General features: G+C 54.7%; 1 protein-coding gene across 1 annotated transcript in view; it reads left to right on the forward strand.

Annotated features, from left to right (window-relative positions):
* PGBD5 (piggyBac transposable element derived 5) overlaps positions 1-27,754 on the forward strand; it is an 87,324-nt gene that overhangs the window by 51,261 nt on the left and 8,309 nt on the right. The window contains exons 2-4 of the mRNA XM_065893939.1: positions 2,167-2,594; positions 8,037-8,171; positions 25,142-25,322. Coding sequence (XP_065750011.1) covers positions 2,167-2,594; positions 8,037-8,171; positions 25,142-25,322 — 744 coding nt within the window. The remainder of the gene's footprint in view (positions 1-2,166; positions 2,595-8,036; positions 8,172-25,141; positions 25,323-27,754) is intronic.

Raw genomic sequence — 27,754 nt, forward strand, 5'->3', positions numbered from 1 at the left:
AGCCCCGGTGCCAGCCCAGGTCCCGTGCCCCTCGACGCCTCAAGCCGCTTACCCTCCTCCCGGGGCCTTTGTGTGAGATGTTCTCTCTGCCCGAAATACTCTGCAGCCCCGCCCCACGGGCTGATGACTTTCCACCCATGAAGCCCAGCTCGCGTGGCCCCTTCAGGGAGCCTCCCGGACCCTGTCCCCAGGCCCTGGACTCAGGGTCCCCTCGTGGGCACAGCCTTCCCCAGCCTGACGTCACCGGGTCACTCTCCGTGGCCTGCTCCCCTCACCCCATCAAGAACGTCTGGGGAGGGAATACCGGTCGCACTCCTTTCTGTTCCCAGGGTCACCACGACGTTTTTCACTGAATGGTGGTTCCCTGCCACCCTCGAGTGACCGTCCCCTTTCCAAACAGCACATCTGCTTTTGTAGCCGCTGCTGAGAAGGGGCGTTAGGGTTTCCTCGCATGTGGTGGGCTGGGGAGTCTCTGGGGGATGGAGCTTCACTGAGCGACTGTCGGGGCCCCCCGGTCTGCAGGCCTGCTGCCACATCCTGGGTTTGATCCCCTGGAGGCCTAGGGAACCAGGTGGGTGGTGGCGATGGGGCCTTGAAGGAGCAGCGTGGTGACACGATGGGGTGGGTGGCCGTGAGGAGGGAGGGGAGGGAGACGGCTGTGTGAGTTTATAAGAGGGTATCAGCTACTTCCCGGTTTCTTCATTAAGCGGTTGGCCAGGCCCCTGTGTGAATTCATTTTGAAATGGTCTGAGAGGCAAAATGACTTTAAACATAACTTTTGGAAGAGAACATTTCATTCTGCTTACTCAGCATGGTGTAGCCATTAAAATGCTGCTTTTCCTCCTTTTTGAAAGCTACCCCTGAATAATTTATGGCTTCACCTACTGCAAGGTTCGCGGAAATAAAATGATTTCAGTCAGGGCGGCCGTGGAGCCGTCTTCCCGGCCTCATTGTCAGGTCAGCCAGGGCCGGTGCCCATGGCACCAGGACCGCCTGGAGCCCTTCCAAGAAACGACTGGTGAAAGAGAATATGGTGGCCACTTTGCTCTCTGGGCCTTGGTTTCTTCTTCTGCAAAATGAGGGCAGTTAGAGCATTCTAAAGCCCTCAGCCCGCCGTCAATGGATTTCTGTGGATAATGTCTCAGTAAAGGTTACCCAGTTGTAGGTACCTCCGTAGGGCCAGGCACTGTGCGCGGTGCATCCCCTGCGTCCCCCGTTCAGCCTGCCCCACACGACAGCCTGGCAAAGCAGCTATTACTGTGCCCACTTTATGAACGGGAGAGATGAAGAAATCTATCCAAGGCCGTGCAGTTAGCGAGCAGTACATTTAGGGTTGCACGTCCCAGATCTGTCCATCTGCATTTAAGACCTGGGATGCCTCATGTACACTGTCAGTCTTAATTTTGCTGTAGGAAAGTTGTTTTTCAGAGACTGCCTAATTCAGTCGTACAGGAAAGTTGGGGGTGGGCTGGGGGTGAGTTTAAGCTTCCAAAGAACGTGCACAGCTTTTATTAGAAGTCACTATGAGGATGCAGTAGAAGCAAAGCTTGTCCCCTTCAAGTCTCTACGTACTGTTAGCCTGGCTTACATGGAGTTGACAGCCATGTCTCTTTAAGGATGTGTGTGTGTGTTTCAAAAGGCCGTCCTTGCATTTGTAAAAAACTGTGAGGTTTTCATTGCATTGGTGAAATTATCTAAACAAGACCCTTCAGATTTATTTACTAATAAATTAAGAGTCACCACCCAGACAGTACCTAATAGGTTGCCGTCTCGCTTGAACGGAATCTTTCGGGCCCCGAGTGGTGAAAGGATTCTTATTTCCAAAGTCACTTTAACTTACAAGGAGACGAGAGCCAGAGCGCCACGCCGAGCTCCTCTGTTCCGAATTCGCTGTGTCTCTGGTGGGGGCCCTCCACGCTCCTACCCCGCGGGCCTTTCTCTCCGATGGTGTTTCTGGTCTGCCAGATCTGTGAGGCGGGGCCGAGTGCAGGGCGCAGTGGGGAAGCGGGGCGGCGTGTCCCGTCGGGGGAGGGATGGAGAGCAGGACGCTTCGGGGCGCGTGTTCGGGCTCCTCCCTGGAGGGAGTCGGGAGGGAAGGTGGCGCTCGGGCGGAGGCCTCGAGGGGACCCAGTGGCTGTAGCAGTGGCGCTTGGCCTGCCTGTCCAGGTCCCATCCGGAAGATGCCGCCCAGCGCCAGTGCCGTGGACTTCTTCCAGCTTTTCGTCCCTGACAACGTCCTCAAGAACATGGTGGTGCAGACCAACCTGTACGCCAAGAAGTTCCAGGAGCGGTTCGGGAGCGACGGGGCCTGGGTGGACGTGACGCTGCCGGAGATGAAGGCGTTCCTGGGCTACGTGATCTCCACCAGCACCTCCCACTGCGAGTCCGTCCTCAGCATCTGGAGCGGCGGCTTCTACAGCAACCGCAGCCTTGCCTTGGTCATGAGCCAGGCCCGCTTCGAGAAGATCCTCAAGTACTTCCACGTCGTGGCCTTCCGCTCCAGCCAGACCACACACGGCCTCTACAAGGTCCAGCCCTTCCTGGACTCCCTGCAGAATGGCTTCGACGCCGCCTTCAGGCCTTCCCAAACCCAGGTGAGGCCGCCAGCCAGGGCGGGGCCTTCAGGGGTGGCAGTGGTTTGGGGAAACGGTGGGTGGTGCCCTTGGCACCCTCCCATCCTGCCTTGACCCCGAGGTCACCTCCGAGGTATCCCTGCTCGTCCCCCAGGCCACCAGCCCATCCATCCCCATCCAATCAGAGGGAGCTGATAGAGGAACAGCTCCAACCCACATTCAGCGTTTTGCTCCGAAATGCAGTTTCCCTCCTCTTTTTTTTTTTTTTTTTTTTTGCGGTACACGGGCCTCTCACTGTTGTGGCCTCTCCCGCTGCGGAGCACAGGCTCCGGACGCGCAGGCTCGGCGGCCATGGCTCACGGGCCCAGCCGCTCCGCGGCACGTGGGATCTTCCCGGACCGGGGCACGAACCCGTGTCCCCTGCATCGGCAGGCGGACTCTCAACCACTGCGCCACCAGGGAAGCCCCTCCCTCTCCTTTAATTACACTTTCTTTGTAAACGATGGTTTGCTCAGGGTAATGTTAATTTTCTTGTATCCTCCGAGTACGTGCTCATCTGCTGGTGGTGAAAGGAGGCGAGAGGCCTTCTAGGGGGTGAAGGGAACGAACCTGGGGTTGCAGCCGTCCTCAGGCCGTCGGAGTGGCTCAGGTGCTGAGGTGCCCTGGCCTGCGTGGAGAGCTGGGTGCCTTTGGACTGGAGGTCACAGAGCCCCGGCCCTGACTGTTTACAGCCCCTCACCTTCCTCGCTTCCTAAATGGAGGCTGTGTGTGCTCTCAGCTCCCAAGCCCCGGCCTTCTGGTTGGCTGAGGCAATCGCATTTGGCTGTGGTGAGACAGTCTCAGAATCGTCCTCAAAGTTGCTCTGCGGGTCGGGAAACTGAGGAGGTGGCTCTTTCTAGAAATTTCTCTAAGGAAAACATCAGGAGGTTCTTGGCCCACATGAGCCCAGTTCCTTTTGACCTGTTCCATACGGAGACAAAATCTTACTTCTCTTTTATTTGTACATTTAAAGACCCACCCACCCAACTACTTTTCCTCGTGCTTTTCCTTAAAGGCCTGCGTCACGAGCCTCAAGTTCTTTTCGCTGTTCTCTTTGTGATCCTCTCCTAATTCCCTGTCTCACCTTCTCCGCACAGCTGGAAAGCACAGGGTTTCTGTGGGGAAGATCATGTCCTGTGTCAGGTCTGCGGTCCCTGCACGGTTCTCCTGCCTCTGCTCTGCTGTCCTGTGAATGTGCCGGCTCATGAGGGTCTCCAGGTGTCTGTGATGCGCCTTCTGACTCCTGGGAGGTGCTCCCTCCTCTCTGCCTTTGCAGGTTTCCCATCTCCAGGACCCCGTGTGACTCCAGGCTTCCCAAATCCCCCGACTATTTATAGGGCAACGAATGCCGTTTTGTCTTGTCACTCACCTTCCTTCTTACCAGGAGGTGGGGTCTTTGGGGACACACGCCCTGCCTTATAACAGGCCCTGCAGGACCAAGTTCAGGGCTGGGCGTGGTTTTTTTGTGTGTGTCACTGAATATTTGCTTGGTTGAAAATGAGCTAGACCAGAGACACATGGGCTGGGCTGCAAGGGGAAAAACACAATATTCTGGCCATTCTTGGCATCAAACATTTGAAGAGCTGCTGGAGGGCTGTGAGCTCACTGAGACTAAGCATCTTCCCGGAGTCAAGCAAGCAACTCCATGGATGATTGATATTTAACAGCCTAAAGATAAGGCTGCCCAGGGTCCTTCCGGCCGCTAGACGAGCTGTACCCATGATTACACCCATGTCTGTGTGTGCCTGCCGTGTGCCGGCCCCGGGCGGTCTGATCCCTCTGGAACTACAGCATCAGACACCTGAGACCTGCGTCCTGGGCGATCGCCATGCTGTGTGTGTGTCCCCAGGGTCCGCTTAGCCGGTGGGCACGCTGGAGCACCCACTAGCGAATTCTGAGCTGTGTGGGCTCACCCCTTCCCAACCCCAGACATGGGTGCCGTGAGGGGGGGCAGGTGTCTGGGGCGGCAGCTCTGCCCTCCTGTGTCGTACGGCTCAGATGGGTACGAGGGGAGACCCTCGAGAGACGGTCACTTCATTCTTGCCGCCCACATCTTTTCTTCGCGTCCACTTGTTGAGACTGAGAAAAGAGGGGCTGACGTGAGATTTAGTCTGGGGAAGGGCTTTCAGCTCTCTGCTCACGTTGGGTTTTTTTGTTCCCCCCGCTTTGCTTTTTCTTTTTAAAATTTTACTTTGTATTTAATTTTTATTTTTACCTTTGTATTTGCAAACTTATGTGCTCTTGTTGCTACCATTTTCCATCCCGTGCTCTATATGTTGGTCAGGATCCCAGCAGGAAACAAATGCTATGTTCCAGAAGGGCAGTTGCAGAGAATTGGAAGCAGGGACTGTGGACAGTCAGGGTTTAGGGGCATCACCAGGGTGGCGAACACCTGGGCTGGCAGCAGCGGGAAGCCGCCGTGAGCCTGTGGCGCTGGCGTGGGCAGGCAGGCAGGGCTCGCATCTCTTGTTCATCCCTCCCTCGTGGCCACACAAGCCAGGTGCTGGGGGCAGGGCCCTGGGGTGTGCGGTTTATAAGAGGTTGGCCACCAGGACACAGCGCAGGGTAGGAAGATGGAAAGGGGGTCTGGGGGGCAAACAGTACCCGGTAGAGTCCACCCACCAGACAGGAACATGAGGCAGAGGGGAAGTCCGAGTCCCTGGGATTGGCTTTCCAGTGCGCTGGTAATCACCTGGAATTTCCTCTTCCTCCCGACTCTGGGCCCCATTGAGCCAGCTCTGCTTGAGGAGGGCCAGCCAAAGGACGTGAGACCAGAAAGTGCAACGTGGATTGGAGCGTGCTCGGGCCTTCCTGTGGGCTGGTGGTCCCGCCAACGCGGGCCGTCGAGCGGCGGCTCTGGGCACACACGCGCACGCCCTTAGCCTCTCTGCCTCGCTGCCGCAGAGGCTGCCTCGTTCTTACACGTAGAAACATCAGGGTCATATACGTCTTCGTTAAGTAAAATAAAGGAAACCCTCAAGGTTTCCTGGCTTTCCAGCTCCTCCTTTTCTGAAGTCCCTGTTGGCTCTGGAACATTCCATTCAAGGAGAAGGTGTGTTTTCAAGTTGCAGTCCTCCACCCCGAGGCCTCAGGGCTCCACTGACCGGTCTTCACTCTGCCTGTTGAGACCAGTGGGAACAGTCCCCGTCCCATCCCCCAGCAGACTCCGCTCCAGGCTCCGGGGAACAGCTCTGCATCGCCGCCACGCACACACCGCACCTGGGCACACGGCACACGGCACACAGCACCCTCTGCCCTGCAGTCTCTGGAGCCTTTTTATTCCAGCAAATGTGACCCTTTGGGATGAGCTTACAGAGTCTCCAGACTCGATCAGTAACCCCAGCAGTGGGGTGCGCCCAGGCACGAGTGTTTATACACAGCTACCAAATGGGGAGATGCTGCATCTCCTCAAGCCCGGGGGCAGATTAGTTAAAGGAGGGTTGGGGGAGGGATTGCGGAAGTCAGTACATGGCTGCCGTGTCTCCCCTGCATAACCACTGCCCCCCCCAGCCTGAGCTCGTCATACCCGGAAGGGACTCAGAACACACAGCTGGGCGACAGCAGTGCTGGCCGACGACAGCCTGGCAGAGGAGGGGGCAGGTTTTGGAGCTCTGGAGAGCGCCCTACCCCGTGCTGCGCTCAGCTGTGACCCGTTCCACATGCCTGTAATGAGGGTAGAAAAGAGGAGAAGCCATGGAAGGCCAGGCGTTCCTGCTGGCTCTTTTGCTTTGGTGATTAAATAGAAACTTGAACGGGACTCTGTGATAAGTGCAGGTGGAGTAGAGGACGTTGGCTTTCTGGAGAGCAGAGAGAGGGCCGCATCTTCCTCACTCCCCACTCCACCCGCCCGCCCCTCCGTGTGTGGGACGTGGCCATCCTGCTACAGTGGTTCCACATGGGCTTTGAAGGTTTGGGGAGCCGCACGGAACCGGGCACGAGGTCAGCCTCTCCAGCCTCCCCTTCGTGAGCTCAAGGCAGGGGAGGCCGGGCTTAATGCCCCCCGCTTCCAGCAACAGAACCCTGGAGGGGCTGGTATGCACACCTAAGACCCAACACTGCAGGGCCGTTATTTCTTAAGTGGAATTCGAGGTAACATTGATAGGAGAGTGGAAGGCCACTGTCCATCTCACACTCGGTCAGTGTTATCCCCTGTTCTGCCCTCGCCAGGCCACTTTCTGACATCACCTGGGAGCTCGCTGGGAATGCAGAAACTCAGGCCCTGCCCCAAGCTTTCCGAAACAGAACCCACATTTCATAAGATTCCCAGGTGACTTGTTTGTTTATTCAAGTTGAAAGGCCCTGATGGAGAGCGGGCATTGGCACGCTTTTTCCGTCAGTGGCCAGGTATTAGACTTTGGGGGCCGTGTGGTCTGTGTTGGGACCTTGTAGCCCAAAAGCAGCCACTGACAGCACGTCAGTGAGGGGCACGGCGGGTTCTGGGAAAACTTCATTTAGAGCGGGCAGTGGGCCAGCCCCTGACCTGGAGTTTTGTGGAGAGTTCTTGGAATCATAGTACTTCCAGCATTCTTCATTTCAGTGAACGACACATGTACGTACCAATCCATAAGGAAGCTTGAAGTTGGATTGGAAGGGAAGCGTAACAGCTTCCTAAAATTTACCCAGAAGTCCCCCCAAAAGCTTTAGCTTGAAGAAACAAAACTTGGGGAACCCCTGGAACCTGTTTTTATGCCATTTCTTTTTACTTTATTGTCTTGTCATTGAAAAAGTCCTGTCACCGTGCCATCTAGAAGTGGAAATAGGTGAAGTAAGTTTAAAAATTGCCTGGGGAGTCCCACGTCAGAAAGGACGTGATGACCCAGAGGAGAGCGAGAGGCTCGGTCGTGGCAATGAGGGAACTGGGTCATTTCAGGAAGAGTTTTTAAAAAGAGAATGTTTAGCCTGGGAAAAAGAAGGTCGTGGGCCAGCATGAGAGCTGTCCGGAAAACCTAAAGAACCTAAAGAATCGTGTGAAGTTGGGTCGGTAGGTTTAGGTTAGATGTAGGTCACCTTTGCGTCAGTGAACGGTTGGAGCGTCCATCAGTGGAAAGGTCTTCCTTCAAAGGAAGTGGGTGTCCCCACCAGGCATGTCCAGCTGGAAGTCAGGACCCCTGCTGGAGGTCCCTCTCCCAAGTGAGAGTTTGGACTGAGGACCTTGGGCCAATAATAATAACTGTCATGATGATTTCCATTTACTAAACACCTGCTAAGTGCCAGTTTCTCATTTAATCCTTCCCCAAACACTGGTATAGACAAATGAGGAGACTCGAGGAGACTCAAGGGGACTCAGGATCAGAGAGGTAAAGTAACTTAGCCAAGGTCACACAGCTGGTCAAAGGCAGAGACTAGATTTGAGCCCAGACTTGAAGACCCACCCTGCGCTCACGCTGCCTTCCGTGAGAATCTCTGCTTTTTCTTTCCCGGCAGGTGCTACACGAACCCCTGATTGATGAGGACCCTGTGTTCATTGCCACGTGCACAGAGCGGGAGCTGCGGAAGAGGAAAAAGCGGAAATTCAGCCTCTGGGTCCGGCAGTGCTCTTCCACTGGCTTCATCATCCAGGTGAGCCCCGGGCCGGCCCTGGAGGCCGAGGGAGGATTTGGTAACCGGTGAACTTGCCCACTTACCCTTTTCACTGCACCTCACAGATGCTGCAGCTTCGGCTGGGCTGTGCTGCTCTCTTCCTTGCTGGGCCCGGGGCTAGCTGGCGCTGTCCACTGCACGTTCTTCCTGCCCACTCCGGCCCCTGGGGTTAAACAACAGCCGTAAACACCGATCAGGGCTCAGGCCCTTACAGTGTCAGCCAGAGGCTTCACCAGAATGCTGGGCACAGAGGTCGCTGCCATGGCTCTCGAGAGCGTGCCGTGTGACGTCCCAGAAACACCCCCCAGACCCCGCCGGGGCTCTGTCCTAAGGACACCTTCTTCAGAGGCCTGCAACGGCATCAGGAGCCCGGCCCTCTGAGCCTGCCTTGCTGCCTGCTCCCTGGCTCTGCCCTGCAGAGGTGGCCGAGCTCTGCTGCGGGAACAGTGCCAGACGCCGCCGAGCTGCTGGAGCGGCAGGGTGCGGGGCGCACGGAAGGAAGAGATGGGGCTGGCGAAGCGGACCCCGGCTGGGCTGGTTCCTCCCGCCCTGCCGCTCGGGCCACTCGGCGGCCCTCACTGCCCTGCCCGGCTGCAGCCCCAGGCCCAAGGCGCAGGGGCCTTGCACCCCCCTCCCCCGAGCCAGGGAAGGATTCGTAGGGAGGTTCAGCTGAGCATCTCCGTGCCGCATGTGCTCGAGCCGCGGCAAGGAAGGTGCATGTGCCCCAAGCAGCAGCCCGCCCTGCCCCGCAGGCCGGGGGGCTTCAGGTCGGGCTGGGCCCAGGCTCTCCAGCTGGGCTCACGCACAGGCTTCAGGCTGTTGCTAGACAGACCCACCCCAGAGCGGGAAACACTCTGGACGTACAGCCTGGGCCCTCCCTCCCCACACAACCCCTGCCATCACTATAGTATCTTTTGCAGTGACACTGCCCTGGGGACAGGGGAGCCCGTTTCACTGTATATATATATGACATTCAGTCATTCTTTGAATAAATACTTAACCGCTGAGTGCTGTGGCCTGCAGCATCGTGCCAGGCACCGGGGTACAAAGTCATGGCTCTGCCTTCCCAGGGTTCTGCCTGTGTGGGTTTTGAAGGAATGTGCGCATGTGGGTTCTGTGTGCATCTGGCACCACTTCCTTTTTTTTTGCGGTACGCGGGCCTCTCACCGCTGTGGCCTCTCCCGTTGCGGAGCACAGGCTCCGGACGCGCAGGCTCAGCGGCCATGGCTCACGGGCCCAGCTGCTCCACGGCATGTGGGATCTTCCCGGACCGGGGCACGAACCCGTGTCCCCTGCATCGGCATGTGGACTCTCAACCACTGCGCCACCAGGGAAGCCCACCACTTCCTTTTTACTGTAAACTTGACGAGTAGCGAGGAGTCACGACCATTACCTGCAAGGCCTCTCTCTCTCTCTCTCTCTCTCTCTCTCTTCCTCTCTGTGCGGGTTCCTCCTAGTTTCTGTGAAACCTATAAAATCCCCATCTGTCAGATAAAAGGTTCGGATGGTACCTTGAAATTTCCTTTTATTTCTAAAACTCTCTGATCCTAGGAAGCTTTGTGCAGCTTGAGGGTTTGAATTTAGATGTCAGGATGGAAGCTGGCAGCTCCCGGTCCCAAGCAGTCTGGCCTCCGCCGAGGCCGGGGTGACTGGAAACCCCGTGCACGCAGGTGCTGAAGGGGTACCTACCCTTGACTGCAGGCTGTCCCGTGGCAGGTGGAGCGAGGGCTTCCGTGGCCTCCCCAGTTCGTTGGTCGAGATGAAGGTGTTTGTGGTGGCAGCAAAGCAGGGAGGGACACCTCTGTCTGAGAAGGACCCATGCGGCCTGAGGACGGTTGTCCTTTTAGCATCCTGGCCCTTGTCTTGGTCCCCCAGACCCTAATCCTGGTTAGGCAGTGGCCCAGGCAGATCCAGCCATGGGGCGAGGGGCAGGGGGAGCCTCCCACCCCCGAGCTTTCACACCTGCATCTCCTCTGTTCTCACACCAGCCGTGAGGTACAGGGGGCAGTGGTGTGCACACCCGTTTCCCAGATGAGTTGGCTCAGCGCTGCTAATGTTTAGGGACCCCCTCCTCAGTCCTGGGGGCCAGCTACAAGCCCAGCTCTGCTACTTCCTGTGTGAACTAAGCCGGCTCCCAAATTGTCCTGGATCTTAGTGTCCTTAGCTGTATAGTGAAAGGATGGGGGGCCTTAATCAGTGAGGCCCCTTCTACTGCAAGGTTCTGTGATTCTTCTTTTTTAACGTCACCTGTGGGACGGTGTACACAAGCCCATTTTCTTCATTTCAGTTTGTCAAATAAATTCTTCTTCTAAATAACTTTCCACTGGAGGATCCCGGTTACTGAGCCTAAAGAGGCTGTGGCCATGCTGCTGCCCTCCCGCTGGTAGCAGGTCTGAGGCTGGCCGATGGGAGGCCGGCAGACGTGGCGCATGAAGGGGTTGGAAAGGGCGTGTGCATGGTTCTCCTCTGGCCTCTCCGCCCTGACCCTGGGCAGATGTCCCAGCTGGATCGCCGAGTCCTGAAACCATGAACTCATAAAAGTGATCGCGGGCCACTGAGGCTTTGCTGTTGTGTGTGACACAGTTAACAGAATTGCCCCGGGGCCTGCCAGTTAGGGTCTGCAAAGCTGACCAGATAACTTTCCTCCTGTTACCCTGTCATGGACACAGCTGATACCTGGAAGGGACAGTGGATTCCAGGAGACCCATGGCCTGGCTTTGGCTCTGTAGTGTCATTCGGCCAAGACTGTAAGGTTTGCTGACTGGACTGCATACTTCTGAGGTAGGGCCGCATTGGGGATTAGCTCCGCTTGAAAGATTCTAGATCAAGGTTTAAGTGAGGAAAAAAACATTCCAGATTGGGTCGTGGTTTCTCAAGTGGTCCCAGTAAAGGTTATTGTGAGAGCTGACCAGGAGCTCCAAGCCTCAGAAGCGGTGAGTGCTTCCCCTAAGGGCACCCGAGCGAGGAAGGAAAACCCACAGTTCGATGGACACTGCTGCTGACGGGGAGGGTGTCCAGGGGAACCCCGGTATTTTCAGTACTTTTATAGGCTCACTACTCTTGAATTCATCTGAAGGGGAATCTCAGAATCAGATGAAAGTGGTTGAGAATCCTGGGTGATCTAACCCGTGAGGAGACGGTAGGGAGGTGTGTGGGAGAAGAGGTGAACTGTGTCGCCCTGAAAATGAAGGAGTTAATGTGTTTCACTTCTGGGGGTGCATGAGGGAGGGAGGGATTTCTTCCAGGAGGAGGAAGCCATCAGAGGAGGTGCGGTCACTGCAGAGAGAGTCACACCCGCGTGGAGATGCTGTCCCGTGTGATGAGGTGGTGTCGCCTCGTCTGTCCTCAGCTCTCTCCTCCAGCCCTCCTTCCAGAATCTTGTGTGAGAGGCCTTGATCGTGGTGGGGCCGGTCCCCCACTTGGCGTTTGTAGAGCTTCCCTGCAGGCCTACTCACCACAAAAGCCCTCGGACCCAAGGTGTCTACCTTGGGGTCTGCCCCTGCACCGAACGCTGAATACCGAATCAGTGTGTGACGATGGCAGCCAGGAGACTGCTGCCTGTAGGACTGGGGCCACGAGTCTGAGGTAATCTGGCAAACTCATTCGAGGACTTTGAGGGATGCAATTTGTATTGTGTCTTGTGGGCCTATCCTGAAGGAGCGTATCTTTTTTTTTTTTTTTTGTGGTGAAATGTACGTCACGTGAAATTTACCCTTTAGGCGGCATTAAATACATCCCAGTGTTGCGCAACCATCATCACTATCCATTTCCAGAACTTTTTCATCATCCCAAACAGCTGGGAGCATCTCTCTTAGCTGCGGGATGATACACGATCACACAGAAAGAGTGAATTCCCCCCAGGCAAAGGCATCCTCCGGATACACTGTGGATGCTTCTGGAGCTCAGAGGCGGGGTCACCTGGCACCCTGGTCTGGTTGAATGTTCAACTCTGGTCACACTCCCCCTGGTCGGGCTGCTCTACCTGCTGTGCCTTTGGGACTCCTAGTTACGGGCAGGTGAGTGGTCGGGACAGGGTATGTGCTCGGCTTTTGGTCCCAGCGCGGGCCGTCTGCGTTCCGTGCAGGAGAGGTGCTTGCAGTCACGTGTAGTGTTCTCGGGCAGTCTGTTGTCAGATGGTTCTGGTGCCGGGGGGAGGGGAAGGGGGCGGTTGCAGGGTGCCCGTGAATGCCTGCTCTGCTTCACCTCTTTTCTGACCCGGCCTTTCTGGCTTTACCCTCTGACGTTAGCAGGGCTCGGAGGGCGTGATGGGTAATTTCGTGCCAATTTGGCTGGGCCACAGCACCCAGATATTTGGTCAAACACTATTCTGGATGTCCCAGTGGAGGTATTTTTAGATGACGTTACCATTTAGATCAGTGGACTTTGAGTAAAGCAGAGTGCCCTCCCTCGTGTGGGTGGGCCTCATCCAATCAGTTGAAGGCCTAAATAGAAAAAGCCTGACCTCGCTGAAAGGAGAGGCAATTCTGCCAGCAGACGGCCTTTGGATACGAACTGCAGCTCTACCCTGGGTCTCCAGCCTGCCAGGCTGTCTTGCAGATTTTGGACTTAACGAACCTCCGTAATCACACGATCAGTTTCTTGAAATAAATACCTCTGTCTCTTGCTAGATGGATAGATGGATAGAACTCTCTCTGTATCTCTGTCTCCATCCCGTCGGTTCCACTGCAGAGGGATTTCCGCTACCACCTAACTCACACAGCCTGTTTGTGTCTGAGGCTCCCTGGCTTCCTAGAGGGCAGGGACCACGACTTCTTCAGCCTTCCCTCTCTACAGCCTAAGGGGCTTGCCAGCTTTTTTTTATTTCTTCTGAAGTCAGAGACATCCCTATAATCAAGGAGTTTACAAAACAGATGGGAAAACAAGACGTCTACAAAGGAAAACCTAAGTGCAGGTTGTTTTCTAACCACACTTTATGGGATTGACATTGTGCTCAGCGCTGAAGACCCAGGAGTGAATGGAGCCCTAATGGCCTCCCTCCTAGGAGAGATGGACGTATGAAAAATATTCATGAGTAATAGATACAATGGAATACTACTCAGCCATAAAAAAGAGTGAAATAACGCCATTTGCAGCAACAGGGATGGGCCTAGAGATTATCATACTAAGTGAAGTGAGTCAGACAGAGAAAGACAGATACCATATGGTATCACTTACATGTGGAATCTAAAGTATGACACAACTGACCTTATCAACGAAACAGAAACGGACTCACAGACATAGGGAACAGACTTGTGGTGGCCAAGGGGGAGGGAGGGTGGGAGAGGGAAGGATTGGGAGTTTGGGGTCAGCAGGTACAAACTATTACATATAGAACGGGTAAACAACAAGGTCCTACTGTACAGCACAGGGAACCATATTCAGTATCCGGTGATAAACCATCATGGAAAAGAATATGAAAAAGAAAGTTTATATGTGTATAACTGGGTCACTGTGCTGTACAGCAGAAATGAACACAACACTGTAAGTCAACTACACTTCAATAAAAAAGTAAGTTAAAAAATATTCCTGAGTGCATTGTGACCTGTGTGCGAGGGGTGTGTGGAATGTTGTGAGGCTGTAGGGTGGCGCCTGTGGGGCTAAGAAAGGCTCCCGGGTGCCCCAGAGGGGAAGGTGGATGGTGCAGGCAGGGATTGAGGTTGACAGGTGAGAGCCAGTGTCACTCGCCACAGGCCAGCCCTGAGCATGGCCACTGAGAGGACGCAACCTTGACGAGCGTCTTGCTGTCCTTACTTTACACCTGGGAAAACCGAAGAGACTGAGTCATTTACCCCAGATCGCCAGGCGATGATAGGTGGAGGCAGGGATGTGAGCCACAGGGCTGGCCGGCCCCCTACTCCGCGGTCTCCGCTCCCAGGACCCCTTCAGGGAGGGAGAGGAGACACCCGGTGACCCGGCTCAGGGCCAGTGCGCGCCCATGCAGTATCTTCTTTCAAACATGGGCGGGCGTCTTTGACACCCATCGGAGTGTTTCTGTGACTCACCTTCGAAGTGTCCATTTCAGGAGAATCAGGTGATCCGCGGCGTTCCTGTCCACAGTGGAGAATCCTCGAGGCAGACGGAGGCGCCCACAGCCTGGAGTACTTGTCGCGGGTCCCCTGGAGGATCTGTAGGCTTTGTGACCCCAGGTTTTGACGGCAGTGGAATAAGCAGGTGGGGGAATCACTGGTGACGTGAGGCTCTGACCATCCCGAGATGCACTTGCTCCTCGGGTACAAAGCTCTGTGCTCTGAGACCGCGGCCGATGCCTTCTTTTTGCAAAACCACTGTCGTTTCCACACCAGAGGCACGTGGTGCACTGGAGAGAATGTTCTTGGTGTGTCACAGGCCTGCCGAGAGCTGCCCCGACCCCAGCAGGTCCTCCGGCCCGTGCCGTCTGCGAGCCGAGGGCCCAGCCTGTGCCCTCGTCCATGGCTCCCAGTGAGCTGCGGGGTGCAAGGAGGGGTTTGTCCAGAAGAGGGCATGTCCAGTTTCAGGGGAAGCCGTGTCACCGGGCGTCCGTGGGTTCTTAGTCTGCGACACTGAGGTCACTCATCTTGGAAGCCTGTGACCCTTCCATGGGCACAGGAGGAAACTGTCTCTGTAGAGACTGCTGTTCTGTCTCTACCATGTCAGAAAGATTGAGAATAAAGTGGGGAAAACGAGCACAGTTGAGTTAATGCTGTGTTGACCTATGGTGGTTATGTGCAGCCCTGAGACTCTTTGGGGAAGAAAGAAAAGAGTCTACTAACGAAAAAAAAAAAAAGCTGGTATGGTCAAAAGCGCCGAATTCTCCCATTTGAGTGTGTTGAGATAGGCCGCCTGCCTCTGCAGTGTGAGACCCAGGGTCCCTGAGCCGGAGGTGGTGGCTGGGAGAGCACCGGGCAGAGGGGGGCACAGAGCAGAGGCCTGGGAGGCCCGTGCGGGAGCTTTAGTTAAGGGCCGGTGCTCTGCCCGCAGAGGACACCTGGACAGTCTCTAGAGGGTTGAGTGCTGGGTGCCGAGCGGGCGCAGAGCCGTTCTAAATGGCGAGCGTGGTCCTACCGCTCAGTGAGTGCGCCTACACCAGAGACACTGGGCTTCAGAAGCCGGAAGCCAAATGGAGCCCCCAGGCCAGGGGACCCTGCCGCCTGACCCCGTGCACATCACCGGGGGTGTCCAGGAGACCCTGGGAGCGTCTGTGAGGGGCCGCACACTTGGTGTGGCTGGACCAGCTGCTCTGGGAGCCTTTTCCTCCCTTCAGTCTAATCAGTAGATTAGGAGCTGCTTCTTCAGTTCAGAAAAGGACAGTTTGCATCCACGGAGCGCTTGCCGCGGGCCAGGCTCCACAACTAAGCGCTCTACGTGCATTGCTCACTTTCTGTTCACAGCCGTCTTGGGAGGTAGGGGTGCTCCTGCCTCTGTTTCACGGTAAGGAAGCCAAAGCCCAGAGAGATTCGCTACCTCGTCCGAAGTCTCAGCCTAAAGGGACAGACCTGGGATTAAACCCAGCCTTCCCGACCCCGGAGCCCACCCTCTGGACCACTAGGGTATGATCTGTCCCCAGGAAGATAACTTTTCTCCCTTTAGACAAAACCCAAGTCTCTGTTTCTTACCCAACTTGATTGTTGTGTGATTGATGTTCTAGCCTCAGATTGTCACTGATCTCCCTTATTTTGAGACATGCTTTTTATATTGAAAGAACTTGAGGATTTTGCACTGAAGGTGTTTTTTTTTTTTCTTATTTGACTTCTAATTTTTTTGCGTACTAGTGAATTGCTCCTGACCTAAAACGAACCGGATTAGCTTGAAAAATGAGGCTCAGAATGGAATTAATTAACAAGAGTGAAATTTTGCTTGTGGAATCAAAAACTGGGCAGCGCGTATACCCATCTGTTTAATTGTGCCGTGGCCGGGATGCTAGCTTCAGTCCTGTCCAGGTTGAATGTGGCTATGTCCCAGGATGGAACTGGCTGGGGCCCGGGACATCTGTCACAGACCTGAGTGTCTTTGAGCAAGTGGCTGAGCGCTAATCCCTTCCTCATTCTGTGGAATGGTTTAGTCTGTCCAGCCCTTCTTACCGTATAAGGAGGGAGAGACCGTAAAGAACATAAGTGCCGTGTAGGTGCATCAGGCACTAACTGGATCAGATTAAACCCTGGCCCCCTCCCCAAGGAACTACCCTCATGCGAGGGGTGCAGAGCCCACCTTCTCCTCCAATCCGTTGTTGTTGTTTTATTGAAGTATAGTTGGTTGATTTACAATGTTGTGTTAGCACAGCAAAGTGATTCCGTTATATATCTGTTCTTTTTCATATTCTTTTCTGTTACGGTTTATTACAAGATATTGAACACAGCTCCCTGTGCTCTACAGTTGGTCCCTGTTGTTTAGCTATTTTATGTATAGTAGTGTGTATAATTTATCCCTAATTTATCCCTCCCCCTCTTTCCCCTTTGGTAACCATAAGTTTGTTTTCTATGTCTGTGAGTCTCTTTCTATTTTGTAAACAAGTTCATTTGTATCATTTTTTTAGATTCCATATATAAGCAACATCATATGATGTTTGTCTTTCTCTGTCTGACTTCACTCAGTATGACAATCTCCAGGTCCATCCATGTTGCCGCAAATGTCATTATTTCACTCTTCTTTATGGCTGAGTAGTATTTCTTTTTTTTCTTTTTTAAGAAAGCATTCTTTTTTTTAAATTTATTTATTTATTTTTGGCTGCATCGGGTGTTCGTTGCTGCGCGCGGGCTCTCTCCGGTTGTGGCGAGCGGGGGCTGCTCTTCCTTGCGTTGCGTGGGCTTCTCATTGCTGTGGCTTCTCTTGTTGCAGAGTGTGGGCTCTAGGCGTGCAGGCTTCAGTAGTTGTGGCTCACGATCTCAGTAGTTGTGGCTCGTGGGCTCTAGAGCACAGGCTCAGTAGTTGTGGTGCACAGGCTTAGTTGTTCCGCGGCACGTGGGATCTTCCCGGACCAGGGCTCGAACCCGTGTCCCCTTCATTGGCAGGCGGATTCTTAACCACTGCACCACCAGGGAAGTCCCTGAGTAGTATTCCATTGTATATAGGTACAACCTCTTCTTTATCCATTCATCTGTCGATGGACATTTAGGTTGTTTCCATGTCTTGGCTGTTGTAAATAGAGCTGCTCTGAACATTGGGGTGCATGTATCTTTTCGAATTAGAGTTTCCTCCGCAATCCGTCATTTTGAAAGACGGACTCACCGATTATTTGAGCTTTGGGATAAAACAAAGCAAGGTTCTTGTAAGGGCCTGTAGTACCGAAGGTGCTGGAGAAGACGGGGTAGAGAACGGTCTCAGTGCACAAGCCCTTCCTGGCCGTGGTCGTGGCGAGAGGTGACCTGAGAAAACACTGGTAGTAAAAACCATCCACAAGGTGATGGCATGGGGACTTTGCTGGAAAACCAGGCTGGTGAGCCAAGGATGGCGTAAGGCAGCACGTCCAGTGGAACTTTCCGTGAGGATGAACGTCCTGTACCCGCGGGCTCCACCACGGCAGCCACTAGCCACATGTGACTGCTGCATACCTGACCAGTGTGACTGAGGCATTGAATTTTTCATTGTACTTAATTTCAGCTAATTTAAATTAAAACAGCCCCGTGTATCTAGAGGCTACAGCACAGATACGGAGCTTTGCCATAAAAAAAAAAATCACTTCTGTGCACACGACCTGCACGTGAAGACAGTGGCCTTGCGAGGTACAGAGAGTAGTACTATCTTTACAAATGAGGAAATCAAGGCTCAGAGCAATTAAGTAACTGGCCCCAAATCACATAAGCCTCTAAATGGCAGAGGCTTTGCCCATCGAATCCAGGGCTTCTGCCCTCATCGTCTCCTGGTGGCAGACTCCGTTCCTCGCGAGATGAGTGAGCATCCTTTAAACCTGATGGCTCTCACGCATGGCCGTCCCCCCAGCATGGGTGACAGCCCCGCCCATCTCCACGTGCTTGTTCCGCGTGGTTTCCATGAGTGCGGCCCCTGCACTCCTGTGCTGTTGCCCCACTGCTGGGATTACAGCCTACACCTGCTCTGTGCACCGTAGTCCCCGACGAATGACTTCCCCGTCCGCAGGTATGCCCTCCACCAGCCATGGAAAAGCCCGATTCTCATCTGTTCTGCGAGAGAAGTAGGGCCAGTGGTCCAGACCAGCAAAGCCCAGGGACAGCTTAGTGGAGGCGTCAGCTGGTGCATCTTCATGACCCTTGAGTCCATCCGTGATGGCAGCTGTCACCAGTGTTCTTTTGGGGGAGGCGGTGATGAACTAGGTCCCACCTGTCGAGGTCTTGGGGCATTTCAGAAATAGGGCTAAGATAGACAGTCACGTGGTGCAGGCATCTCCCAAGGCATTACCACTGTACTCCGTGTTTCCTAAGATTCCTTCTGTTACGATGTCAATAAAAAACACACAACATTAGTAATAACATCCTGGGGCAAAATGTAATACCGTATGATATCATATATCAATAAATTTTCTTCCTTCTCTTTCTAAATCTGTATATGAAGAAGTTAATAAATCCTAGGAGGAAGAAGAACTTTTTTGCAGGAGAAGTGAAAAGCTTGGCAACTGAAAGATGCATTTTTCTGCCCTAACGACACTTGTCAAACGAGCTTGTAGCTCAGAAGGGAACGGGGCTCAACCACACATTCCGTTTTACGCAGTGATGGGAGCCCCCCCCCCATGCCCCTCCCTGCTGGAGGAGGGGCTGTTGTACAGCAACGGTGCTCTCTGCGTGCGTGGACGGAGAGAGAGAACGTTTGAAAAGCCAACGAGGCAGCAATTACACATTTAGGTGTGTGGCGTTTCCTTGGCCGCCAGCGCGGTGTATGGGTGTGTGGGGGTGCTCAGTGGGGCTGCCTCTGTCGGGGTGCTGATGGGATCGTCTAAGGCGGGCTTTCAAATCTGCACATGATCGGCCGCCTGTCTTCAGCAGTTGGAGCAATGGCGTGTAGTTGGGGTAAGATTCCATGGGAGCTTATGACTTTTTTCATAGAGTCACAGATTCATTCATCCAACTCAGGGTTACAGGTTCACATCTTAGACCAGCTGAAGTTATTCAGTCAAAGCAAACCCAGACCAGTGGGAGCTGGACCAGGCTGACCCAGCGGCACTGGTCAGGCAGGTTGAGTCCTTGTGTGGCCTTTTGACTGCCCAGTTTAACACTTCATTGGAAACCGTGCCCCTCAGCTGGGACTTTTGAGGTTACTATTTTTGTAGATCATATAGATATATTTTTAAAGACTTTTTGACGTGGACCATTTTTAAAGTCTTTATTGAATTTGTTACAATACTGCTTCTGTTTTATGTTTTGGTATTTTTGGCCCCGAGGCATGTGGGATCTTAGCTCCCCGACCAGGGATCGAACTCGCACCCCCTGCATTGGAAGGCGAAGGCTTAACCACCAGACCGCCAGGGAATTCCCTATTTAGATCCTATTTTATATTCATTTTATTATTATTATTATTATTATTTGCGGTACGCGGGCCTCTCACTGTTGTGGCCTCTCCCGTTGTGGAGCACAGGCTCCGGACGCGCAGGCTAAGCGGCCATGGCTCACGGGCCCAGCCACTCCGCAGCATGTGGGATCTTCCCGGACCGGGGCACGAACCCGTGTCCCCTGCATCGGCAGGCGGACTCTCAAACACTGCGCCACCAGGGCAGCCCTATATTCACTTTAAAGATAAACTCACCTTACCTTCTAGTACTGAGTGCCATAATTCAATACCCTCCTTGAACTCCTATTGATGCCACTTTTTGGTCTCAGGCTTCTTCCAGATTTCCTAATAGGAACAGGGAGATGTCTGACCCCATACCTCTCCCCTTCTCCTGATGCAGCAGCTGAGTGTCTACTCCTTGGGAAGGGACTGGCTGGAATCTGGGGAAACACCAGTGTTCAGACTTGCCTGTGTGGGCATACGAAGCTAAGTCATCTGAGATGGTCCTGTAACACCACCACACGTCATGGCTTTTGGAGAAATGTGTTATCCCAGGGAAGAGGCGGTCATCACCTCCAGGTGTGGGCTTAATGCAGTGCATATTAACAAGCGCTAACTGAGGTGGGGCTGTCTCGGGAGTAGATACGAGTTCCACGTGGGCCTATGCTTGGGTAACCCTGATGGGGGGGCTCTTCTATAATTATATTTAGTTTGTCTTTTTTATTAAATTGGCTTGAGTGTTTAGCATCCAAAACAAAAATCTCAAATTATCTATACTTGCAACATATAAACATAGCCATTTAAGGGTCTAGTCAACATATCTACACGCACACACACACACGCACGCACGCACACAAAGATTGTACTACCAAGGCAGCGTTCCCAGCTGTGATGAACACTCCCAAACCCTCACCCGTGTGGGGTGTTTGGGTAGGGAGGTCTCACTGCTGGTCTCCGTACGTTGTACATGGAATCAGTCTATTTTCAGGGAATAAAGTTGACATCATCCACTTTACTTTTACATCAACAGCTTTATGACATCATCAGCGCCCTGCTGGTTTCATTACTGAGATGGGGGCGCGTTGCCTTCATCAGCCGTGGTGTTTGGGTCCGTCAGGTGCACAGGCACGTGGCTGTTGAAACGCTGTGCCCCCGTGGGTGGCAGGCGGAATCGAAGACGCCCACAGATTCCTGCCCCCGTGTAATGGCCCCAGCTCTTCACTCACACGCTGATCTAGGTGTTGCTGTGGAGGGAATTTGATTTTGCGGGTATAATTACGGTCCTAAACCCGCTGACTTTAAAAAGGAAATGATCCCAGGTGGACCTGACCTAACGAGGTGAGCCTTTAAAAGGAACAGGGCTCTCCTTGGCAAAGGGACTTGTAGCACAGGAGGGATTCAACCCAAGGGAGAGTCTCCACTGCCGGCTCTGAGGATGGAGGGGCCCCTGGGGGGAGAGGGCAGGGGCCTCTAGGAACTGAGAGCCCCCCCCCGGCTCGTGCCAGCAGGGGACGGGGCGCACACAGCCAGCGATGCTGATTGATTGCAGCCCCGAAGTACCCTGAGCAGAACCTTGACGGTGCCCTGCAGAGCCGGGGTGCCAGCGGGTGTTGTATAAGCCACTAGGCTTGTGGTGACTCGTGACCCAGCAGAAGAGGAGCGCCAAGTGCACAATGTGTCTACATTTGAGTATGGATATCTGTCCAGAAATACTGAATAAGTTGCGTGAGGAGAGGACAGTTGTGTGTGTGAAGGTAGAAATCGTCCTTTAGACGGGATTTTAAATAACGTGTAGTTAGAAACAGAATTTCTGTTTCAGTTCTGCGTCGAGCCCCGTGGCCTTGGAGGAGTCACCAGCGTCCTCGGGTGTACCCCCCGGTCACTGCTTTCCAGCCGGGCTGTTGGGCCTTCCTGAGCCCTCCCTCCTCTTCCGGGTGCCCTCCCCCCCATCCCCCCGACGCCTCCCTGTGAGCCTCTCCTCCGCGGCCCGCCCCCCGATGCTGGCGACCCAGGGGCCCGGCTCAGCCCCTGGCACCCACAGGCGCCGACTCTTCCCCTGTATCTGCCCGCCCGACCGGCTCCTCTTTCCACCTTCCTCTGTGCGTGGCTGCTGCCCGGGCGGCCCTCAGCGCCACCACGCCGGGGCCCGCGCATCCCGCCCGCACCACCTGCCGCCCGGGCCACCGCTTCACGGCCTTCGTGTGTTCCTCCCTCGCCCGCCCGCCTGGGGCCGACGGCTCCACAGCACGACGGGATCAGTGGCGAGGCCCACAGCACTTCAGGGGCCTGCGACGGTGTTTCTGTTTCTCTTAAAATCAGAAGGGACAAAATAACGAACTTGTAAGTTGCAGGAAGTGCTTCGACGTGTAATACTTCTCTGTATGCCAATGCACTTGTAAAATATAATTTCAAATACTTTTTCATGGAGGAAGAGGCCCGTGGAAGCAAAAGGGCCCACGAAAGTCACAACGCAGTCCTGACACCTCACTGTTTTGCGGAGTGACGACGTTTGCCCTGAAGGGGGCACGCGTCACCTTGCCCGTGGCCTGGCAAGTAGGGGAGGTACTTTGAGACACGACCTCAGGGGATGTCTCGCAGCTCTGGGTCCTGGGAAGGGCTGCACATCACTGCTAAGTGGGAGCTGGTGCCTCGGCCCTCTTCTGCCCTGACGGGTGAGTCTGAGACAGGACGGTCCTCCCTTGCCTTCAGTTCCTGGCTCACATACCTTGGTGCATGTCTTGGGATGAACAGAAGCGGCCAGTCTCTCGGGGCCGTGTGAGGGATCCACTGTCCCCTGACCGGGCACCCCGGTTCCCTTCCCAGCATTGTCCCAACAGGGACTGTGGCAGGTCCTCACCGCCCCTGCGTGCCACCCCTTCCCCACCCGCCGACCCCGAGGACATCCACGCTTCCAAAGAGGGCGGGGGCGGGACGGCGGAGGACACCAGTCTATGCAGCTGAGTCGGGTCTGGAAATCCAGCGGGGGTGATGTTTTGAAAGCATCTCATATCCGGGAGCCTGGATAACCCACCTTCCAAAACACTGGCTTTATTGCTGGAAACAAGTTTATAAGGCCCTGGCTCACGCAGTGCCTCAGCTGGGAAAGCGGTTGGTGAGAAAGACGTGATTCTCTCCAGGGTATTATTAGATCCAGGAGAGAAGCGGTGTTCTCTGAATTTAGACTCCAACACCCTTTGCTGTTAGGACTGACGCAGGGCAAGGTTATGCTTCTGGTGTCGCTCGCCCTGCGATGGCCGCGTTTAGCCTTGCTGGCTCCAGGGTCTTATGTGCCGCTTTGTTGGGGCACCTGAACTTGGCATCTGTGTGGTTCTGAACCGTCCTCCGACACTGGCATACACCCCCTGCGCTTGAAGCTCAGACCTCCCGAGGGGCCACCAGCTTGTCCTGGAGCCTCTCTGAGGGCACCCATTCAGTGTTTGGACAGCTCTGAGTGTTAGTAAGGGCTCTGATGCTTGCAGATCTGTTTTCTGTTTGTATACATTCATCTTGGTTTTGCCTTAGAAAGCTCTTAATCGTCATTCCATGACACAGCTCTCTAGCCAAAAGCAAAGTTCTTGGAGTCCTCTGTGCTCCTCTGTGGTTCTTTGTCATGGCAGCCCTAGCAAACTAATATGCCGACCACCACCCTTCTCTTTACGCCTGACCAGGGAAGGATGAGATGCTCACCACCCTGGTTTTTAATGCGGGTCATGATCACTTAGGCCAGTCATGGTATCTGAGGCCTGCAGTTGGCCATCTCCAAGGGTTTAGTGTTTGTTTTCCAAAAATATTCTTGCTAAGTCACGTTTCTTGCATCCTGTACTAGATGCGGTTACGTTTTTGAACTTGGTTGTAGGATTTTGCATTTCATCCTATGAAATATTGCCTGCCTCGGGCCGAGTATGCCACGGTCTGCCCGTCTCTCAGGGGGACTTTGGAAGCCACATGGGGTGTCATCAGGGTTGGCCTGAGAGTTTCCAGCAGCACACCTTCTATTTCCTGGTGAGAATCCTGGGTGTGTGTAGCCAGATGATTGCTTTTCGAGGGACACACGGGACAAAACTAACTGTCCCCAGGTAGGTTTGGGGACACAGTGCCCAGCGTGGCTGTGCCAGCAGTTCAGGCAGGATACCTGGGAGGGGCCGTGAGTCGGAGCTGGCTTTGGTGCAGAACCCATGGTGGGAGCCGCAGGACTGGGCTTTGCTGAAGGAGAGCAGGCGGGTTCTGAGGAAACATCCTTGCTCGGTCGCAACCTCACGTGACACGTGGCCAAGACGATTGGCTTCTCTGTGTCAGTGTTTTACTCTCTGTCAGAGAGGTTCCTCCTGGGAATGAGGTGGTGAAGGCGTAAAGACCCCAAAATGAAGTGCTGGGGTCCTGCTGCGTGATCCCGCTGTTGCCTGCCGGGCTGCGGGCAAGTCGGTCCTCCCTGGGGACGTCTCAGATGAGTATTCGGGACAGAATGCGCCTTCGAGGATGAGCTGCTTTTAGAGAAGGACCTACCCCGCCCGCTGTTCGTCTGCCTCAGGAACCCGAGACACTGTATTTTGCGAATGATCGTCCGCAGTCGTTTGCCCGAGGGCGGTACCGTGGACTTGCCGGTCCTCCCTGTGCCCGCCCTCGGCTGTGCTCAGTCTGCACGGACGGGCCTGCACTCAGCAATTCCGCGCCTCAGAGGACAGTCAGGGTCCCTGATCAGTGTGACGGGCACACTGTCTGTGAACCGCTGCCAGCAAAGGCACCCAGAACATTCCATGAGAAGAGCTGTTCTCCCTGAAGGAGGTCAGTGGTTAATACCATATGATAATTCTGCGTGGCTCAGTCAGCCGTAGGGAGGACCCCACGCTTCTTGACTCCGTTCCCACTCCCTGCACCCACCTCTTAGATGATGTTCCTCGAGGATGTTCACGGACAGAATTTAAAATTATTGTGTACTAGTTGCAGCATATCCTTGCTGGTCCTGGGACGTCAGGTGAGTTTTAAATCCCTGATCCTGTCCCCTCCTCTGCAGTATGAAGTCAGTATTATCCCTTCTGCCCACACGGTGATGACTGTAAAGAGTAAGGGGGTAATTGTGGATGTGCTCTGTGAATTACAAAGCTGCATTCACACAGAGTGCGCACGGATATGTTTCTCTCTTACAGGCGAAGCAGCCTTCACTTCTGTTGACCGTGAACGTGACTCCTGGGCCTCAGGATGGGGGGATGTGTTTGCTTTTGATCTCAGCTGCCAGATTCATTACTTGTAACAGTTTGACCTTTCCCTTCTTTACCTTGACATTTCTAAATCGCAGAGTCTGGGGCTGAGGCACCAGGCTGATGGGCAGCCTTGGGAGTGACCGGTGGCCTCTGTGGGCCACGGAGATGCTGGGATCGGTGGGGACTGTGGAACCGGAAGCCCGAGGAGGGGTGGCTTTCCCACACACCCGGCCTGGAGACGGAAGCCTGTGCTTCCAGAATGGTTGGACCCCTGCCCGACCCTTCTGTGAGCTCCCTGACCCTTGTGTGTTTCTGATGCAGATTTACGTCCACCTGAAGGAAGGCGGGGGCCCTGATGGGCTGGACGCGCTGAAGAACAAGCCACAGCTGCACAGCATGGTGGCCAGGAGCCTGTGCCGGACCGCGGCCGGGAGGAACTACATCATCTTCACGGGGCCCAGCATCACCAGCCTGACCCTGTTCGAGGAGTTTGAAAAGCAAGGTTTGGCAAGTGGGGAGCGTGTCCGAGCGCAGTCCCCCGCCCCCGAGAAGTGGTGGGCAAGGCTGGGGATGCAGGCGTGTGGCAGGCAGCACAGAGCACAGGATGCCGGGCGGGAGGCCCTCCCCCGGGGGGACAGGTCATGCCAACCTGCCGGCTGCCTGCACCCTGCTGGGCACTGGAGGTCTGGAGGGAGACCAGACTCGTGGTCTGGGGGACAGGTCAGTTCAGGTCTTCCGGGCACATCTCTTTGTGTCCTTTGTGGTAAGGCCATGGCCATCCGAGGAGTCTTCCTAGTGTTTTAGTCCATTCGGGCTGCTATAACAAAGTACCACAGAGTGGGTGGTTTATAGACCACCCTATAAATCCTTTTTATAGTTCCTATAAATAGGAATTCACTGCTCACAGTTCTGGAGGCTGGATGTCCAAGATCAGGGTGCCAGTGTGGTCGGGTGAGGGCCCTCTTCCAGGTTGCCGACTTCTCCCTGTGTCTTCACATGGTGGAAGGGACTAGGGAGCTCTGTAGGGCCTCTTTTATAAGGGCACTAATCCCATTCATGAGGGCTCCACCCTCATGACCTAAGCACCTCCCAAAGACCCACCTCCAAATACCATCACTTCAGGCATTAGGTTTTCGGCATAGGAATTTGGGGTGCGGCGGACACAAATGTTAAATCCGCAGCACCAAGGCACAGCTCTTACTAAGACTCTTAGGAAGTCTGAACTCCCCACCCCAGTCTGTAATGTGGCCCCTTCCAGCTGGGCAGAGAATTGTGTGCATTAATACAGGCAGCAGTACAATGGGCCTCAGAAAGGTGTTAGTTCCCCTCAGTGCTAAGATGCCTGGTTCGTTTGTTGCAAAGACTGGGCAAGCCTTCCAGGGCTCTGGCAGAAATGGGGCTATAGAGACAGACCTGGGCCGAGTCAGGAAGCCCCATGGCAGGTTGTATCTGCCTTCACTTCATCCTACATCTGGGATTTATATCCAGTCCACTCGGGAGAAACACAGAAAGCCCCCACTCAGCTACTCCAGACGCTGGAATTGCAGACCTGTTGCTTAGCAACAGATCTGATGTCTGCCCTTAAAACCAAACCTCCTCTGGACTTCCCTGCTGGTCCAGTGGTAAGGAATCCGCCTTCCAATGCAGGGGATGTGGGTTCAGTCCCTGGTCGGGGAACTAAGATCCCACCTGCTGCAGGACAGCTAAGCCCGTGCACAACTACTGAGCCCACATACCTCAACTAGAGAGCCTGCGTGCTGCAACTAGAGAGAAGCCTGTGTGCCACAACTAAGACCTGACGCAGCCAAAAAAAAGAAAAAAAGCAAACCCTCTTAAGTAATGGGGAGCCCACAGCTTCCGACCTACGGCCTCAGCCTGGACCCTGTGCTCTTGCCGGCCTGGGCTGCGTCTCACTCATCTGTAAGCCTGGTCCCAACGGGGCTCAGGGCTTAATTGTTGAGAGAATTCCGTGTGGAGAGGTCAGACTATGTGAAGAGGGGCCGTGGAGTCACGTTGGAGAAAACTGGCGCTGACGCACTTTAACCCAGCACAATGGGTGCCCGTGTCAGAGCGTGGGGTGACCCGCTGGCCCGCTCGTGCGGGTCCCAGGGTGAGTGTCACGTGCATGGCCGCCGGGGTTTCCAGAACTGCCCCCCACAGCATCCGTGTGCCCTGCAGGCCCGCTCCCTGCCCCACACCGTGGGTGTCCCTGTCTCCTGGGCCAAGAGCCGCGTGACGTAGTCAGGACCCGCTTGCAGCATGTGGGCTGGTGGGGTGCTGAGTGAGGACGCCAGAGGCTTCCCTGAGAGCTGGGCTGCTGGCCTGGGCCCTCCCCTCACAGGGAATTAGCGGAGGATGGGGGAGAATCTTCCAGCAGGAAGAAGATAATTAGACATGGAATTTGAAGTTTTCCGAGAGCAGACAGATTTCTTCGCCTGTTTGTTAGAAGCATCTGAGGCTGTGAGTCCTCCCACACGACCTCCTGGGCTTCCCCTGTGATGACTGACACGCGGGGAGGTTGTCTCCACGTCGCTCACGGATGGCTGCCCCCCATCCGCAGGGACTCTGACTGCCTTGTCTGGCCTGGTGCCCCCAGGGGCGTCTAACGGGCAGGGTGGCCGGGGTTGAAGACAGGAGTCCCAGCTGAGAGTCTGGCTGTCCCTCCTGGGCGCACAGAGACTGCCCTGGCAAACAACAGCCAGGAAGGATATTCACGCAAGATTGGCTGTTTTCATAAGTAAACTCGTGTGCTGCTGGATTCTCTTCCTCCCCTGTTAGGAGAATGCAGGTGCCCTTTGGGTGGGTGGGTTCACCGAGCCCGATGGGCGATTTAAAACGTTATCCCCATTCGTCTAATCCTCTTCCCTGTTTGGAAGACACGTTCTTCTTAAATCTCAAGGCCAGCGGAGTCTGGGTAGTTGGATCTGTAGAGAT

The sequence above is a fragment of the Phocoena phocoena genome, chromosome 16 (assembly GCF_963924675.1).
Source record: "Phocoena phocoena chromosome 16, mPhoPho1.1, whole genome shotgun sequence".
NCBI classification, from domain to species: Eukaryota; Metazoa; Chordata; class Mammalia; order Artiodactyla; family Phocoenidae; genus Phocoena; species Phocoena phocoena.